This window comes from Dermacentor variabilis, chromosome 1, assembly GCF_050947875.1.
Source record: "Dermacentor variabilis isolate Ectoservices chromosome 1, ASM5094787v1, whole genome shotgun sequence".
Classification (NCBI taxonomy): domain Eukaryota; kingdom Metazoa; phylum Arthropoda; class Arachnida; order Ixodida; family Ixodidae; genus Dermacentor; species Dermacentor variabilis.
The window spans coordinates 258828597-258846566 of NC_134568.1; the positions used below are offsets into that span (position 1 = coordinate 258828597).

Sequence of the window (17970 nt, forward strand, 5' to 3'; positions counted from 1 at the left end):
CGTTTGGTTGGTTTGGTTTTGGCGGGAGCATGTGCGTTGTGTGCGTGGTCTGCTGCTCTTGCAACAACTGCAATGTGATCGTAGCGTAGTAGTGACAGAAGTTTCAACACTTGCTTTTTGGTTTGAGATAAGCTGAATTGTGTCTTGTAAAATTCTTTTGCGGTTTTATTAGTCCCGTCTACTTGTTCTGTGACGATGGGAATCACCGGTTTATCGAAGGTGATCGCTGACAATGCGCCCGATGCTATTAAGGAGTCTGACATCAAGAGCTACTTCGGTATGTCATTCTCTCACTTACCCTTGTGTAATATTCTTGTATTGATTAACTGATGAACAAGCGTTGAGTTCAATTCTCATGCCTTTGCAGGAAGAAAAATTGCAATAGATGCATCGATGTGCTTGTACCAATTCCTGATCGCAGTGCGTCAGGAAAACAACATGCTCACTAACAGTGAAGGCGAGACTACAAGGTGAGCGCTCGTTGTGTTTATGGACGCGGGCTAACGTGAGTGTGTGTTCTTTCGTTTATTTCTGTCTACAGCCACCTAGTCGGGTTCTTCTACAGAACAATCCGAATGATTGAGAATGGCATCAAACCTGTGTATGTTTTTGATGGAAAGCCGCCGGGTATGAAATCGTCGGAGGTACGTCGACTTGTCACAGTGCTTTTATTGGTACAAGTACGCTGCGCAAGGGTGACATGCACCTTTACTTGCTTTCAGCTTGAAAAACGCCAAGAGCGTAGGGAAGCAGCTGAAAAGGAACTGGAGAAGGCAGAAGAGGCAGGTCGGTATGGTTGTTGTTGAAGACGATGCAGTTTTTTTATTTTGTTGTGTCTGTGCACTGATTACGTTAGGAGGCAAAGAAAAAAGAATGCTGCCAGCTTGAAGTGCAGACACCAAGCTGACGAGTTGCGACGTCCACGCTTGTGTCTAGAGCGTTTAATCGGTGCGCTGCGATGCTAGGAGACCGGTACAAGTGCATTGTCGGCCGCTTTATGAGACACTGCTTGCGAACAGTGGAAGTCACAAAGGATGCGCTAGCTACACTGTATTTGACCTGGCACCTTGAACATAGCAGCTTTGGTGTAGTTTCACTTCTTTTTGTCCTGCTGCGCAGCGCTCTAGTTAGGTGTGCAGACGTCTGTACGTTTTTTTTTTTTCTGTGTTCGGTCGCTTCACAAATAATTAGAATGCCTTTGCAGCGGTAGCACTTACGTCACCCGTTCTTTTTTGCATTAGGAAACCAAGAAGAAATCAATAAATTCAGCAAGCGACTTGTAAAGGTGACCCGGCAACACGGTGAAGATTGCAAGAAACTTTTGACCCTTATGGGTGTTCCGTACATTGAAGTAGGTTTACATCCTGTTCATGATCATCTAGCCAATAGCTAACTGTCAAGGCTGTTTGCTGTGTTTCATTCTGATCTGTACAAAAAGGACGTTTATCTAAGGGCTCTAAACTAGCATGCATGCCATGCACCGTTTGCTTTACTTTACTGCAGGCCCCGTGTGAAGCTGAAGCTCAGTGTGCCGAGCTTGTTAAGGGTGGCAAAGTGTATGGGACTGCAACAGAAGACATGGATGGGTTGACGTTCGGTACAAATATCCTGCTTCGTCACATGACATACAGTGAAGCTCGGTAGGTCTCATTTTCATCTTGCCAATATTGCCTGGTGCTTCAATTTCAGGATGCAATGTCAATCTTTTTTGTTGTTTAATATTTTTGCAGTAAAATGCCGATCAAGGAGTTCAACCTTGACAAAGTACTCAATGGGCTTGAGATGAATCGTGACGAGTTTATAGATCTTTGCATCTTACTTGGGTGTGACTACTGTGAAAGTATCCGAGGAATCGGACCAAAACGTGCAGTGGAGCTCATCAAGCAGCACAAGAGCATTGAGAAAATAATCACTGCAATCGACACCAAGGTATGGTGAATAGCCCTGTGCCTTTTATGATCACATTGAGCTGCACTAACAATTATGCAACCTTGATGCCTGCTGCTTTTTTTCTGTCTCTCTCACTCTGTTTTGTGGAGCTGTTGAGGCTGTGACCATGGCAATACAAGCTTCTTTACTCCTAATTACAGTTGAAAAATGACAAAATATTTATCTACTGACAATCCCATTTTGTTCAGTGCTTTTATTTATATGTCTCCCCATGCAGAAATTAGGCCATGGGATGTACCACAACAGATACTTAATTTCAGCTGCCTGTGGTGCTTTTGTGTGGATGGATGTTTAGGGCGTCAGTGATTTTGTATTCCCATTTTGCAATAAAAGGGATGACTTACTGGATGGAACCCACTTGTTGGGCTTTGTAGTCACAGCTTGCCCAGAATTGAGGTCTTGATGTAATCCATGGCTGCAGCAATTCTGTCATTTTTTGTGGTTTATTCCTTAGCATCATTTGCTGGCAAGTTACCTGGTGTTGTATGTATCCTTCCTTAGGCAAAACATCCTGTTCCTTTCAGTGTGGATTCTGTATCAGTGAAAAAAAATGTCTTGTTTCCTTAGAAATATACAGTGCCTGAAGACTGGCCCTACAAGGAAGCCCGCCAACTTTTTTTGGAACCCGAAGTTACTTCCGCTGATGAAGTCCAAGTAAGGCAGCATAAGACATTTTTGGTGGCATGTTGCTAATGCGGTTGTTATTGTTGCTTGTTAATCTTCCAGCTGAAATGGAGTGATCCTGATGAAGAAGGTCTTGTTAAATTTCTTTGTGAAGAGAACGGCTTTAGGTAATCTTGTCTTTGCTTTCTATATAGAATTATCCAACCATTTCTTTTTCTGGTCGCATGTTGTGCTGCATAAAAATTCAACAAGAGAAAATCCTTGAAAACAGTTATGTTAATACGGAATATCACTTGCAGCTGAAACTGGTGCTGCACAGTTGAACTATCATATAAGGAAAGCTCATCTTGAATACTTCGGATTGTGCATATTTCCTAAGTATTATTTCTTCTTGGATGGTTAGAATGATCCAATAGCTTGCTTGAGGGGCCATATAAAATGTACATGAGAACTGCAGCATGCTAAATGTAGTGGGAAACTTTTCTTTCCCTCATAGTCTGGATAAATTGAAAGAAAGCAGAATAAAGAACAACACATCAGCAGCAGGTGATGCGTGTACATGAGCTGTTGTACCCCCCCCCCCTTTATTTTACATTAATATGTGTTTGATATTGAGTGGTACATCAGTTAAAATTTTTGTTATAGGCTAGAAACATTACTGGCTAGCCAGAGAGGTAGAAGGGACTCGTACTCCACACTGTCAATAGCGTACGAGGGTTTATTGGTCACCTGCCTGCTCATAAAAAGTTCACATACTACATGGTGCCAACGGTCAAAAAGGGTGTTTCACGTCTGTCCCCATGGCCATAAGTGGTGCTGGCTAACACTCCCAGGCTTACGTAAGGTTAGACCTTGTACACATACATAAATACCAAAGAATGTGGACGTAGGAACAGCCGCCGCAGTAGCACAATTGGTATACTTGCGGACAACTTTGTGCGGCTATGAAGGGTAAGCTACGGAGGCAAAGCGCGCACAAGTGAAAGCGCTTCTGAAAAGAGTCCCGCGTTTTCATCTATGTTAGTTTAAACTGGGGAACAGAAAACATAAACACCCTAATAACAACAGCTAAATAAGACAAAACATACCAGTGAATGTAAAAGCTTACTTATTTTGTGGCTTTTCCCTTCCGCATCTAGGCAAACGCTAAACCGTCGAATGTGGAAACTGCGTCGATTCAACGTCTGTTGCGAGCAACCAAAAGCACTGTAAAACACTGGCGGACTAGTTGGCACGGTAACACATGTGCAGAAGCTCCACCCCTGTAGCTTTCCCTTCATAGCCAGAGAAAGTTGTCCACAAGTATAGTGCAAAGCATGTGTAATGTGGAGGTTGTGGGTTTGGCTCCCACTGGCGGCAAGTTGTTTTTTCTTTCACTTTCATTTCCCTTTAGCTTATTATTTCTACACCTCAATCAATACTACTAATCATTTCACCTATGCTTTCCTTGGCTTCGTTATCTGTGGCTTCATATGGTTGTGATGAAAAAAAATTGAGCCCCTTGGTTCCCCTTCTTTCTCGTACATTGTGAATTTGTATTCTAACTTTTGAATTTCATGGATATTAATAAGTAGTTTAAACTGCAGTTTCAGCAGTCACCATAGTTTTAAACATTTCATTTGGTTGCAGTGAAGAGCGCATCCGCAATGGTGCCAAGAAGTTGCTAAAGGGACGCAACAGCACCACCCAAGGAAGGTTGGACACCTTCTTTAAGGTTCTTCCATCAGATTCTTCAGCCAAGCGCAAGGCAAGTAATCATAGACAGCTTTATGCATAGCGATAATAGGCAGGTGTAGAGCTGTGCACTCTTTCAGTATTTTGATCAAGTGGTGTGTGCTGTTTGAACCAATTGATTGAGGGCCTATTAGCACCATGATATAATATTGCATAGTTTCAAGACGATGTAGTGAGAATAAATTTGTAGGATTATTTACAATAGATATTTTGGTTCATTTAATTGTTTATTTACATTGATGTAAATACACAAGATGTGCACCCATCAACAGACATGCTTGGAAAAAAGAATTGTTCTGCAACATGGGCATAAAGCTTGAAATGAGGACCTCAGTCAGAACTGGGCTTAGAATAGATCAGTGTGTGCTTGGCAATTTAAAGGTGTACTGACAGAAAATGTTGGTCTTGTTTCATTCTTATTGTCTTAATGGATATCCTCGACCCAGTAGTTAAGCTACGGAGCTTCAATTCCTTGAGAGTGCAACAAATAATTATGTTACCTTTTAATGCGACCAGTTCAAAACACGTGCGAAGTGCAGCGTGGCTTTAGATCTAAAAAGACTCATCACACCACCAGAAGCTGTTATGGTGGTCTCGTGGTACCAGATACAACTGACATGTATACAAATCCTATGGCAATGCTGTCAAAAGCCAAGTCCATTCAGTACATGACAGGACAATAGAGAAAAAAACGTGTCTCCCTGCATTTCCAAGATAAGCGAACAATTGGACAGGTCAATTTGGCAGCTTATGGCGACAGTCGTTCTATGGCCTTCAACCACTGGACTGAGTAACTGGTGGGCTCTTATGTTGTTTGTGATACCAATTGGCTGCCATCTTCCCTTTCAGTGACATGATGAGCGATTTTTTCATGTCTGAAGTTGCACTGCGTTTGACGTGCGTTTCGGACAGGTTGTATAAAAGGTGATGTAATGAATTACTTGTGGCACTTTTCAGGAATTGAGGCTTTATACCATAATTACAGGGTCGACAGCTACCTAAAAAAGAAGGAAAGTGGGACCTAACATTTTCTTGTCAGTATTTGGCAGGATAACCAGGCTGCAAAACCTTCCTTTTAAAGACACCGATGTACATTTGCTCACATGTGTACATCTAAATGTCCAGGCCTGAAAGGTGCAGACAAAGTTACATGGACAGCTGGTGTCTCTGGACTGACAAAGTTTCTGAACTGTAATCAGTGCTTAACTGAAATCTGTTAATCTCCCAGTTATTTTGTTTAGAGACGTCACAGTAGACTTGCATAAAAAATAAGTGCAAAGTTCGGCAGGGTTTTCATTTTTAGAAGCTATAGCTGCTTTGAGCACACAGAGTAATATCCCAATGGAGCTGATACAGTACCTCATTTGTGCATTTGTTTATATACGTAGAAGGGTGGAATGTTAGTCCTTGCAGAGTGCAGGAGAGTCCAGATTTGTACAATTGTATGTATGCAGAAATGACTTTATAGCAAAGGTACCACAGCTCAACGACAAATTGCCGTTACAAATGAAAATATGTTCACTTGGTATTCATAACATTAAATTCAGAATTTTTGTGGTTTCAGAAATTGCTAGCCTTGATGAATTATGCAATATATCAATGTGGTGGCTGATCCAGTGAAAGAGCAAAAATGTATAAATTATCAGCTGACTCGGCACTTGCCTACTGAGAACTGGTTACTTGCACAGAGGACAAACAATTCTGAATTTAAACTTGATTTCGGGGCTCGCCAGTGATGGATGAAACCAGAGTTGAGACATTTATTAATCTTACTTCCGAGTGGAAAAACTTGTTGTGCAGCTTGGGAACACTTTTTGTCAATATTGTCAAAGCACAAGCACCAGGAAATGCTTATGACTTCAGCTTCTGCTAGTTATAGCATACTACAATTACATGCCTGGCACAGGCCATGCACTTGGCAGCCGTGATGCCCGTGTTTTGCAATGGTTCTGTACAGGTGGAATACAGGTATATTCCTCTTCTTGCACTGAAAACATTGGTATTTGCACACAAGTTTTTTGTTGCAGTACAGCTTGCGGTGCTTCTTGTGTTATATGTTTGGGCTTCATATGCAAAGTTCTAATGGGGGAAAATGTGCATGGAGTAGCACGCTCGTAACAACTTGGCATAACTGACAAAATCTGCTCCCGAGGGAATGCCTATACTTTCTTGTTTAGAGAGACTCCTCTCACTGCTTTTATTTACAACCAAAAAGTAGTGCGTCATGTGTGAAAGATACAGGTATGTGTCATGTAATTTGATGTTACATTATGTCTCACACTTCTTGCGTCACAAACTATGGCATATTACATGGAAGTGTCACAGATCTGAACCGAACAAGTGAAGTGATATGTTTGTGACCAGCAGCTACAGTGCACCACTTGCACTCGCGACCATGGTTGCACAGAAGTGCACAAATAATGCGCAACTCAACATAGCTTTATGTCTACTAGTTGTAGCTGTATTAGACGCAGTTGTTCCATAGAAAGTATCGGAAATTAAAGCAACAACCTCACTGTGAAACATGCAAAGCGAGACTTCCATGACCAGACTACCTACTTGCATAACTTCTGCAGCGCTGCCTGCCAAGTATAAAACAAAGTATAGTTAGAACTTGGTTGTCTAATGCAGCTGAGATCCAACATGAAGGCATGCTGGCTACATGCCCGTTCACACAGACGTCTGCTTGGTCCTTCATAAGAGGCGACTTTGTTGCCGTGATGTATGCGCTAGTCTCATTTAGGCATTCCCTTAACGAGTGGACCATACTGTACAATCTCAACCTGGAATATACAGTGCACCCAGATTTCAGGCTACATGGTTGGTCTCCGAGGCAGTTGTCTGTCCTCAGATTGGCAGCCGTTTCTAAAAAGCAGTGGCAATTCCTTCTACCTCTCTCGTGCTGAAATTTTTGCCACGAGTCCCAAACTTCATCCTTCTGTTCACGTTCTTAGTCATCTCTTGCTTGCTGGAATCAAAGGGAACAACGATTGTGCGTCAATTCTGCCTGATCACTTGTAATGGTCATTAGCGTGAATGCAAACCACTATCAGTAATTGTAGCTTTTCTTTTAAAAAACATCTTATACTGAATACAGTGAACTCACACTTGCGTGAACTTCAAAGTACCCAAGAGTTCAATTAAATGAATATTCACTAGAATATGGAACAGTATAGGGCACAGCATACAGCGAGTCAAAAGTGTGAAATGCAATTTATGGAGTTATGTAGATCAATATATACGAAGTGCGTAACAGTTACGTTGCTGCCTATCTCATTTTGAAAAAAAAAATCATTTGCACTGGTGTTCTTAAAGCGCAAGAAGTAACAAAGCTGTCCAGAAAGTCTGTGTTTTTTGCACTTCCTCTGGCACAGCTTGTTGCTGAAACGCGAAGTCTCACAACTTTCCTAGGCATCTACAGCTTCAGGCTAGAGTTACAGTATTTGAATCTGCCTCTGCCATTGCATCTTCCTCATTGCGCTCTTCTTCGGGACGAACACTGGAAACAATTTCATGATTTAATAGTTCACTGAGCTCACTGCCACTGTACCTAGTCTTCAAATGAAGTGTTGCTGTCAACATCCAGCTGGCGGCAGACCTCTTTCCACATCCCGGGGTTGATCATCTCGTCGTACTGTTCCTCTTGTTTGCTTTCACCGCACAGGGAGGAAAGGCCGGATTTATGCCAGCAGTTTCTAGTTGTAGCTGGTGTTACTGTCCAACAGGAGCCTCAAGTTCGTTCAACTGAAATATTCGCTATTCAGAAATTAGTTTAACTGAACGAATTTGACACAGAATGCATAGGAAACCCACCAGAAATTTTCTAAAAGTTTGTTATTCTGAAATGTTCATTAAACCAGCATTCATACAACTGAGAGTTTAGTGTATTATGAAGTTTATCTTTTATAAGTGTGACAAACTTTATTGCAATAGCAATTATATGGACACTGAGGCACATTTCTGCTGTCGCCGTGATGTTCCACATAAAGTCCCAACGGCGATAACGTCATCCCCGCGCACCGTATGCTGTATGTGCGAGTGAAAGCTGATGATCGCAGCTCAGTCTCGTGCGCGCAAGGGAGAAAGCTGGGAGGAAGTGCACCATCGTCCGTCGCACGCAAGGCACTGGTGGGATGGGGGAGGGGGGCATTCTACTCCGGCCGCTGCTGCGTATGGCGCAGCGCCCCCGAGCCCTATCTTGAAAATGATCTACGATGGGAACAGTCTATGCATCTAGATGCACCGAGGGCTGACAGCTTCGTGTATGCCATGTCCTCATCGCTTAGTCCGCATCGAAGCAAGAGTCAGCACGAAGGTCAATTCGCTCGCTCATGCTGCCGCACTTCCTCACTCCAGCATTTTGGTAGCGAGTTTCCGCGATCATCAAGCGAGACATGTTCATGTTTGCTTGTGTTCATGTGACACAATGCTTGTTAATTTAGTTAGTGAGCGAATGTTTAGAAGTTTATACGGCTGATCCTTACTTCGTATAGCTGTCTACTAATTTGCTATCACAATCGATGCTTTGCCTTTCTGGTGAAATTGCGACTTTTGTTGCACTGATGTTAATGGTGATGCAGTAAATATACTAGAGCTAACAAATCGGTCGGCATGTTCACAGGTTTTCGGAATATTTGAAATACCGTTTGAGAGTTTGGTCGGAAATCATTGCCCGAGGGTCGGCCTTTGAAAGTCCTGGCTTTTCTGTCACTAAATGGCAATTTATACTAGTAATAAATGTGATTATATCGTAACCATTTGCACGCTCGTGCACAGGTAAATTTGTAATGCCAATAATGTAGTGATTTCTGGCAGCCCACTGTGGACATGCACTCTCATTCCCAGTGTTTGTCTTGAACCACGTAGACTATGCAAAAGAGACATTCATCACAATCATTACAGCTATATTTGCACATCACATTACTGATGTCTGTCACACTCCTCATGGTTATTACAAATACGTTTGATTACTTCAAAACTGCATGTACCATTTTACTTCAAAAGCAATAGAAAAACATGCTTCCAGAAACACAAAAAAAAATTTTTTTAGAAAGCCACATTGTTTTAGTTATAACACTTACTTTTTAGTGACAAGTGTTTGCACTTAGAGGCACACGTTACATTTCTTTGTTGAAATCCACCATTCTACACTGACTTGCTCCATCAACCACAGGATGATGATTTATTGGCATCCCCTTTGAAACTGGGCAGTGACATATAATCACCTAGCCAGCTCGAGAGCATGCATTGTCATAATGGTGTTTGAAATTCCATATTCAAGGTGGTGCGAATTATGGTTCAAATCATATTTTAACCAGCTGCAAAAAAATTCAATGATTATGGTACTCCCTAATGCGAAATTTGAGCACAGCTCCGTGCATGTTTTCATTTCGCGATATATTGGCTGGTGCGGACAATTGGCACATTGCCAATGGAGCGAAGTGCGGCGCAACTGCCTTGCTAATCTGGAGATCGGGGGCCAGCACCAGTCACCGTCACCAGACCTCCCAGACGACGTGCACTACTCTGGTGCCATCTCGTAGCTATTGTCGCCGCACTATGCTTTTGTCACGCTTTTGCCATACCCTCCTCTGCACTCTCCTTTCCGCTGCACTCTGCATTCACTTTCATCTTTCGCCGTGCTCGTTCGCTTGGTTACGCCAACACTCGCCGCAGAGCTGCACTCAAATATGTCCGTCAATTACGATACTCCCTAATGCGAAATTGGAGCGCAGCTGTCACGTGTTTTCATTTCATCTCGTACATGGGAGGGGCCGCGCAGTCAGAGGAGGCATTCCACACTGTCAACGGAAATACCCATCCAATAACATTTGATGGGCTCGAGGAGGCAAGCTAACATTGCGCCGGCTTGGCTGGCTTGTGGCCTCCGAGATTGCACCGATGCTAATGCGATCTTAGAGAACACGTCCATCTGCCGCCCGCGCGGCATGCCGCAGGGAGAGGGAGAAGTGATTACGGCCAGGATGTGACCCCCCCGAGATTGTGCCGGGGCTCTCTCCGAGGCCAGGCCTAGCTGCGGCTGCCTGCGCATCGCAGTAAATGTGAATGCACTGATCTTTCACGCCGCCGTGCATCTCGCAAAGCCAGGCACACCCAAGAGAGAGGTCAGTGGAGAAGTGCAATAGTGAGCTGCTGCTACACACGGTGGTGAGGAAGGCCAGTGTTGCTCAATGACGTATTCGATGTGGGGGTTTTGAGCGGCCACTGCGACCAAGTGCCAAACTCCGCAGGAAAACTATTTACTTGGCGTGCATCAGTCGGGTATTTTTTTTTCTTTTTCTGGGGTGAATCTGGCTCATATTCATTGGCATGAAAATTTCACCTCGTTAAACTAGTTTTAAATACATAGATCTCTATGGGGATTTTATTTACTTTGTTATAGCGAGGTTCAAGTGTATTGCAAGCATTATTGACCATTACGTGCCAGATCACATGCCATAGTAGCCGCCTATGCATTGTCACCCCGTGGTAACTGCAAGTACAAGTGCCAATTCTCACAAGATGACATCACTAGTAGGAAAGTGCAAGGGCTTGGCAAAAGCACTAACGAGTTGATGTGCCTAGGTACACATGCAAGCCAACGTCCATTGTTTGTGGAAGCCGATTTCCTTTTTTTTCTGCTCTCGGGCACCTGCTTGTCTGTGCATGGCTCGTGTACATCACGTGCCCCAGCGATGAGTGCTGTTAGGGTTGCAGTTTGAGCCTGGTTGTCTAAGCAAACCCTTCAACTTCCCATATAGAAATGGACTAATGAGGTGGGAGGGATGTGCACGAAGTGCAATTTCGAAGCAGCTAGCATTCTCTGAAAGTATCACCTGTAGAAGTACCAGAAATAGTGAGGTACCCAGTTCCTTTGAACTGACAAACTGTTCTAGGAAACATGCTGAACAGTTCTGGCTCGCTGTTCAGCATGTTTCCTGGAATGGTGTAGACTGCATAGAAGAAAAAATATATCCAGCATATAGCATGAAAATTAGATTAAGTTTTTAACAAAGGTCTTGGATCCGAGGAGTTCATTACTGGTTTTAGACAAGCAAAAACCTGAGCTGTTAATTTCTGCAGCATAATGGATTGAAAAACATTTATTATAAGGAAAGGGTTGTGGAAGAAGGTGGGTGGAGCCCCTAGTCCAGGGCTCGACTAGCCTCAGAAGCCTGCCATGCTTGATCAAGGAGGCCTCTTGGGCCTCCTTTTCCTCGCTGCCGAGACAGGTCTTCGTTCGGAATGTGAGGCGTATTATTTTCGGTGACTTGACCTTGAATTCCCATGAAATGTGGGCGAGTTAGCTGGCCTCAGCACCACGGGCAAGTGGGCATTTTAACTGTAGGAGCATAATGAACTTCACCCAGAAAACTGAAACTAAACTATCAGAGACTGCAAATGTGGCAACTTTAGCATGCACCTTTGAGAGACAGGACTTGACATCTTACAGTCATGCAAGCATGAAGTGAGCGAACGCTCACTTCCACAATCTTGGTCACCTAAGGGCAAACTTTAAAACGTGTTAGCTTGCCCTTAGCACTTATTTCATAGCGGCCACAGAATTTTAATACTATTCACAGGTTGGCAGGTGTGGGAATCTTTTCTGAAATTTCCTTTGTACTGCTAGAGCCTGCCACATACTAGTCATTTCGTACTTCCCATGTTTTGTAGCATGCCAGTGCTGTCAGTGTTTGCGTGCATGAAATCACGAGGGCTTGTGACTTGGCACTATGGTGATCGAATTGCTATGTTGTACTGCTTACAGAGTGAGACAGCAAATGAAGCTAACAAAAAGAAAGCAAAGGCACCTGCTGGAAAAGGTGGAAAGTTCAAGAGGGGCAAATGAAGCCATGGTACCACTTCCGAAACAAGTAACATGGACAACCACCACTAAAAACACATCTGACATTTAATTGTGCGTTTTCCTTCCTAGCTGCATGTTTTACCAGTTTTATTAACAGTCAGCAAGCAATCCATGCAAAGCACTTACAGGGCAACTCATTTTTATACATATGCAGAGCCAACAACAACGTGTGTAAAACAATGTTAAACAACATATGCCAGTAATGCAGGCTATTATGAGCTCCTGGAAATAAATATGAATCTGTCTGCTATCTAGTGTACATACTGATGCTTTAGTCACACTTTCTCCTCGCATAGTAAAATCAAGAGCCTGGAAGCTCAGGCGTGTTTCCAACTGTCTTGTGTTGTTGCTGGGCTTTCCATTCACACCACGGGCAAGGATCCTGGGATTTCTCCTGGCATTCCCTGGAGATAACACCAACTTAAGTCATTGAAACAGAAAGAAAACAACCAAGGAACTTGCCTGTGATAAACAGCACCACAGTCAGGACAGGTATAAGTGTCGCCTCCAAGTGGAAAAATAACTTCTTCACTGTTGCACAGCTTGCACAGATAGCCTCTTCCACGACATCCCTGTAGTCAAGAGCACTTATTTAGAAATGTCTTTTCTTACTTGCAAGTTAGCAGCTGAACAATACTATTACAGTGTGGCTACACACAAACTAGAAGAGCATCAATTCTGAATGGTAATTGAGGTTTGATGGCTGAGGCTCTGCTGACCATGGCAGTGCAAAGGGCAGCTTTTATCAGAAACTGTGAATGAAACTCTTCCTTGGAAGATCCTGGAAGCAATGTGTTTCTTACTGCTTTCAATAATATGAACCCCAAAGAGGAAAAAAAATATGTTCACATGGCACTTCAAAACAGTGGTACTGCCAGGCACACGATAATGAAAGTCCCTCATCTTATGCTTCGTTACAAAGTGGCGTCATCTCCTTCAACACTGCAGGCAGCACACCAGAATACACTGTGTGTGTGATGCCATGGTGAAAATTTCTCACTAAAGTGGGGCTCAAGGTGCACTAATTAGTGAACGTTTTTACCTGTTGCCTGTCAGGTAACTCAGCTACGCTACAATGGAAGAACAAACTGACACCCAAATCAAACGCGCTTTCAATAGTTCGCTTAAGGTGTCTGGCAGAAGTAATGGCTATTGGTTGCACATCCAACACACCAACGTGATGATGCAGAATTTTACACAGACGGTTCTAAAACAAGAGTACATGGGTGTCGGAACCGCAACGAAAAATTGGGAAAATAGCATTCGGATAAATCATTGTGCTTCAGTTTTTACCACCGAAGTTTATGCGATATGCATGGCAGTTAAAAAAATTACCACCAACAAGCAGAGAGAGTAAAACATCTTTATTAATAATATTTGAATGGCGAGAGCAGTGTGGGAGGAACCCTCAGTCCAGGGTCCCCAAGATGATTCCGGCGATGTTTCGAGCCCGTTGTATCGCAGCTTGGAGGACCTCGGGAGGTCCGTCGCGGAGGGCATCATCCCACAGCTCTTCGTTGCGTAGGGGGTAAAGGAGAGTTGGCAAGGGAGGAAAGAGGTTTGCAGTGCACTCAATCGTGACGTGGAAGATTGTGGGCGAGCTGCCACAGCCAGGGCAACGATCTGCATAACAGTGGGTAGAATTTATTGAGAGAGACAAGATTTGGAAAAGTTGCGGTTTGTAACTGGCGTAATGCCACTGCTTCCTCCCGCGAGAAGGACGGCGGTGGTGCGACGTGGGTGGATGAATGCGTGTATAATGACGGAGTATGTCTTTGTAACGGAGCAAGGGATCTCCCCACTCTGAACTAGTTGCCTCACCACGTTGAGTTGCCCGGAGGGAAATTTCTCGGGCAACCGCATGTGCGCGTTTGTTACCCGGCAGCGAGGTATGACCAGGGGTCCAGAGTAAGTGGATGCGGGGAGGTGTGGTTGGTGTATTTTGCGGGATCTGTTTGAGAACTTGGTGCGCCGCTCTCGGGATGCCATGTCCTGATAGGAACGCCCGGCATGCCTGTTGAGAGTCCGTCAATATATACACTTCCTCAGGAACACAGATAGCGTATCGAATTGCAAGAGCAACACCGAGAATTTCTCCGTAAGCGGCATTTGTTCCGCGCATTGCAGCAGAGTCTCTCAGGGATTCGGTGCCATCCAAAACTACCGAGGTATAGCCCTCTTGAGTGCGTGATGTGTCCGTGTATAAAGTATGTGTTTCTGGGATGTTTGCAAGCATGCGGCCAATGTATCGTACACGGGCTTTGCGCCGCCCTTTGTCATGCTCGGGGTGCATATTACGTGGCAATGGCTGAATACTTAGTGCTTGGCGTATCGCTGACAACAAGATCATTGGACGAGTTTCAGACTCAAAGGGTGGGACAGAGTATCCTAGCCATGTGAGAAGATGGCGGCCAGTAGGAGTGAGTAGGAGGCGCTGGCGATGGCTGACCCAATGTGCCTCTAGCAGCTCGCCTATTGTGTTACGTGTCCCTAAGTTAAGGAGACGGCATGTGGAAGTATAATTCGGGAGGCCATGGGCCAGCTTCGTCGCTTTGCGAATCATTGCGTCTATGCGAAGTTGTTGCGCTTGGGTCAACTGCTGAAATGGGAGATGGTATGTAAGGCGGCTGATCATGCATGCCTCCACCAAGCGCAGCAGGTCCTCTTCTCGAAGGCCCGAGTGCCGGTTGGAGACCCTCCGGATCATGGCCAGAATTTGCTCAATCTGTCTGGATACAAGGGAAACAGTGTAGATTGACCTGCCATCCGCTTGGACGTGTAGGCCGAGGATACGAGCACGATTAACCTGTGGTATCGGTGTGCCATCCACGTGCACAGTGATAGGGGGAGTAGAGGAACGGCTTCGGGGGCGAATGATTATGAGCTCCGACTTTTCCGGAGCACATCTTAAGCCACATTTTCTCGTGTACTCGGAAACTGTATCAACTGCTTGCTGCAGTCGGTCCTAGATGGCTCCGTCGGAACCCTGTGTCGACCCAGATAGTAATGTCGTCCGCATAAATAGCATGGGCCACATCAGGGATCTGGTCAAGTAGCCGGGGGAGCCCTGCGAGCGCGACATTGAATAGAGTAGGGGAAAGAACTGAGCCCTGGGGTGTCCCACGTCCTACAAGGCGAATCGTACCGGATTCATGCGGTCCCATTCCTACGGTGGCTGTGCGATCTCGAAGAAATGCGCAGATATAGTTGTACATATGAATTCCACAGTGTGAATGTGCAACATTGCGAAGGATGAGGTTATGTTCAACATTATCGAATGCCCCTTTTAGGTGTAAGGCGATGAGTGCTCTCGTTTGGGCGGACGACGGAGGTCCTATGACTTCCTCCCGCAATTGTAAAAGCACATCTTTCGCAGACAGATGAGCCCGATATCCGAATAGTGAGTTAGAAAAGAATGATTTTTCTTCGAGAAAGGGCTGCAGACGCCGCAAGAGTACATGCTCCATGAGCTTACCAATGCAGGATGTTAGGGAGATGGGTCGTAAGTTTTCAACTTTAACAGGCTTGCCCGGCTTGGGGATCAGTGTGATGTCGGCGTGTCGCCATGCTTGGGGAAGCATGCCCTTGCGCCAGCAATCATTGAAGATATGGGTGAGGTGGTTAATATCCGCGTCACTGAGGTTACAAAGGGTGGCGAATCTGATGTGGTCGGCTCCCGGTGCCGTGTTGCGGCGTAGGTCTTGTAGGACCACCCGCACCTCGTCATATGTGTTGTCTGCATTGAGCAATTCGTTCGCCTCGCCTACATAAGGATAGTCAGGGTGCTGCGGCGGCGGGCCTGTGGGTATGAAATGCTTCTCTAGCTCTCTGAGGAGTGTCGAGACATCGTCCCTGTACTCGTGCATTAGGATGTGCAGCTGTTGAAATGTTTTTCCCTTTGTTTCGGTGGGATCTGTGAGTGAGCGAAGAATCGACCACGTTTTTGCTGTGCTAAATGTGCCTGAGAGACGATCGCAAAATCCTCGCCAGTTATTCCTAGTAAGGATCTCTGCATACTCCTGGGATTCCCGTGTAATTTGATCTATAAGTTTCCTAAGCTTGCGGTTGAGGCGTTGTGGTTTCCATCGTCGTGTCAACCCTCTGCGGGCGTTCCAAAGATTAAGTAAATGCGGGTCTATGTCTGGTGTCTCGGTTGTGGTGCGCAGTGTGCTCGTGGTGGCCTCTAGATCTTGTGCGAGAGAGTCAAGCCAGCGTTCGTACCCTTGGCGCTCAGGTGGGTCCTGGCGACGTTCCCTGAATTTTGCCCAATCCGTTATATGCACATTTTGCTCGGGCCTGCGCGCACCCCGTAATGACAAGGTGGTCGCCACAATGTAGTGGTCACTACCAAGGTGCTCCTCTAAAGGCCCGTGCACAACGACTGGGCCAGTATTGCGCAAGAAGGTAAGGTCAGGGCAGGTGTCATGAGATATGCTGTTGCCCATCCGAGTGGGGTGCTCTGGGTTGGCAAGCAGTGTGTATCTCATGTTACAGATGGCATTCCATAAGCGGGTCCCTTTAGCCTGCGATTTAACGTAACCCCATGCAGTATGCGGAGTGTTAAAGTTGCCGGCCACCACACAAACCCGTCCAAACCTACCAAATTCTGTTAGTAGGTGCTGAAAACAGTGCGTTTGCGAACGGGGGGAACTGTATGCACTGAGTATAAACAGACTCTCGCTGCGTTTACCTTGCGTAATTATTTCCAATATATGGTGAGGAATGTCAATGTTAGTGGTATGCATGCGACATGTAACATGTTTCGAAACTAAGGCTCCCACAAGAGGAGACACACCCGAGAGCGTGTTGTAGCTGGATAAAGAAGGGGTGCAATTGACTTCCTGTAAGAAGATGACATCGGGAGGGTTTGCGGATGTGGCGATATACTGCTGTAGGGAACCTCGTTTTCGGCGGAATCCCCCACAATTCCACTGCCACACCACTAGTTGCTCCGCGTTACACGGCGCCATCATCATCGCGAGAAGAAGCAGGCGGTCGTGCATAGGGATGCGGTCGCCGGGTGCCCACATTTGAAGGTTGCGGCCGAGAGCCTTGGTCGGAAAGCGCACTTTCGCTGTTACCGCTAAGCTCAGGAACTTGCATGCGTGCGAAAGTGCACTCTATACATGATTTCACTTGCTCCGTAATCCCTATTTGAAGGGCCTCCATTTGGTGTTCTATCCTGTCCAGAGCCGCCTACATACTAGTGCTCATGTCTGCCACCAGTGCGTCCATTTGTTTTTGCAGGCGCTCACAGCGCACCTCCATGTCACGACGTAGGCGGGCTATTTCTATTAGAGGATTGGGATTTGATAACGAATTGGTAATAGGGGAAGGGGTAGGGAGAGATTTACAGGGCGGAGCAAGCTGCGGGGGATCCTCCGCTCGACCTACCTCCCGATGCGCCTTCATTGCTGTTTTCTTCTCCGGAGTTTGCTGCACCCCTGAAGGCATCAGGGTCACCTTGGCTGGGGCGTTGGTCTGCAGGGCCTTCTTGTAGGGTTGTTGGGAAGATGGGGAAGGAGGGCGCCTCTCTGGGAGGCGCACTGATGCCTCGTGGGATCGGGACCGAGACTTGGAGCGGGTCTGGAACATGCGACGGGATCTCGAACGGGTCTCCGACCGGTCTTGTCTGGTCTCCTTCGTTGGGGCGCATGACGTTCAGGTCGCTGAAGGGTTGAAGTTCACGCTACTCTTTCTCGAGAGCTTTCTGCACCCAAGCTTTGTTCAGTGTCTGCCTAGCACGCCGCGGGCAGTTTGGATCCGCTGTGGGTGGGTCCCGTCACAGGATCTGC

General features: G+C 45.7%; 2 protein-coding genes across 5 annotated transcripts in view; one reads left to right on the forward strand and one right to left on the reverse strand.

Annotated features, from left to right (window-relative positions):
• On the forward strand, positions 1 to 12425 carry Fen1 (Flap structure-specific endonuclease 1). Its single transcript, XM_075673608.1, has 11 exons — positions 1 to 277; positions 368 to 470; positions 542 to 644; positions 723 to 786; positions 1242 to 1351; positions 1504 to 1640; positions 1731 to 1929; positions 2518 to 2604; positions 2677 to 2741; positions 4204 to 4321; positions 12077 to 12425. The coding sequence occupies exons 1-11, from the start codon at positions 196 to 198 to the stop codon at positions 12155 to 12157; spliced, it is 1149 nt and encodes a 382-aa protein (XP_075529723.1). The 5' UTR covers positions 1 to 195; the 3' UTR covers positions 12158 to 12425.
• The window catches only part of LOC142563062 (differentially expressed in FDCP 8 homolog), a 27327-nt gene continuing 21559 nt past the window's right edge, over positions 12203 to 17970 (reverse strand). For all 4 annotated transcript variants that reach the window (XM_075673597.1, XM_075673577.1, XM_075673584.1 and 1 more), the window contains 2 exons: positions 12638 to 12747; positions 12203 to 12579 (listed from right to left, as the gene is read on the reverse strand). In XM_075673597.1, the coding sequence (XP_075529712.1) occupies positions 12477 to 12579; positions 12638 to 12747 (213 nt within the window). In that variant the 3' untranslated portion in view covers positions 12203 to 12476. The remainder of the gene's footprint in view (positions 12580 to 12637; positions 12748 to 17970) is intronic.

Bases quoted from the DNA above. Each gene is read 5' to 3' on its own strand.
- Fen1 (XM_075673608.1), top strand. From the start codon at position 196: ATGGGAATCACCGGTTTATCGAAGGTGATCGCTGACAATGCGCCCGAT. The intron at 787-1,241 runs GTCGGTATGGTT...TTTTTGCATTAG, and splicing joins GGAGAAGGCAGAAGAGGCAG to GAAACCAAGAAGAAATCAAT. The intron at 1,352-1,503 runs GTAGGTTTACAT...ACTTTACTGCAG, and splicing joins TGGGTGTTCCGTACATTGAA to GCCCCGTGTGAAGCTGAAGC.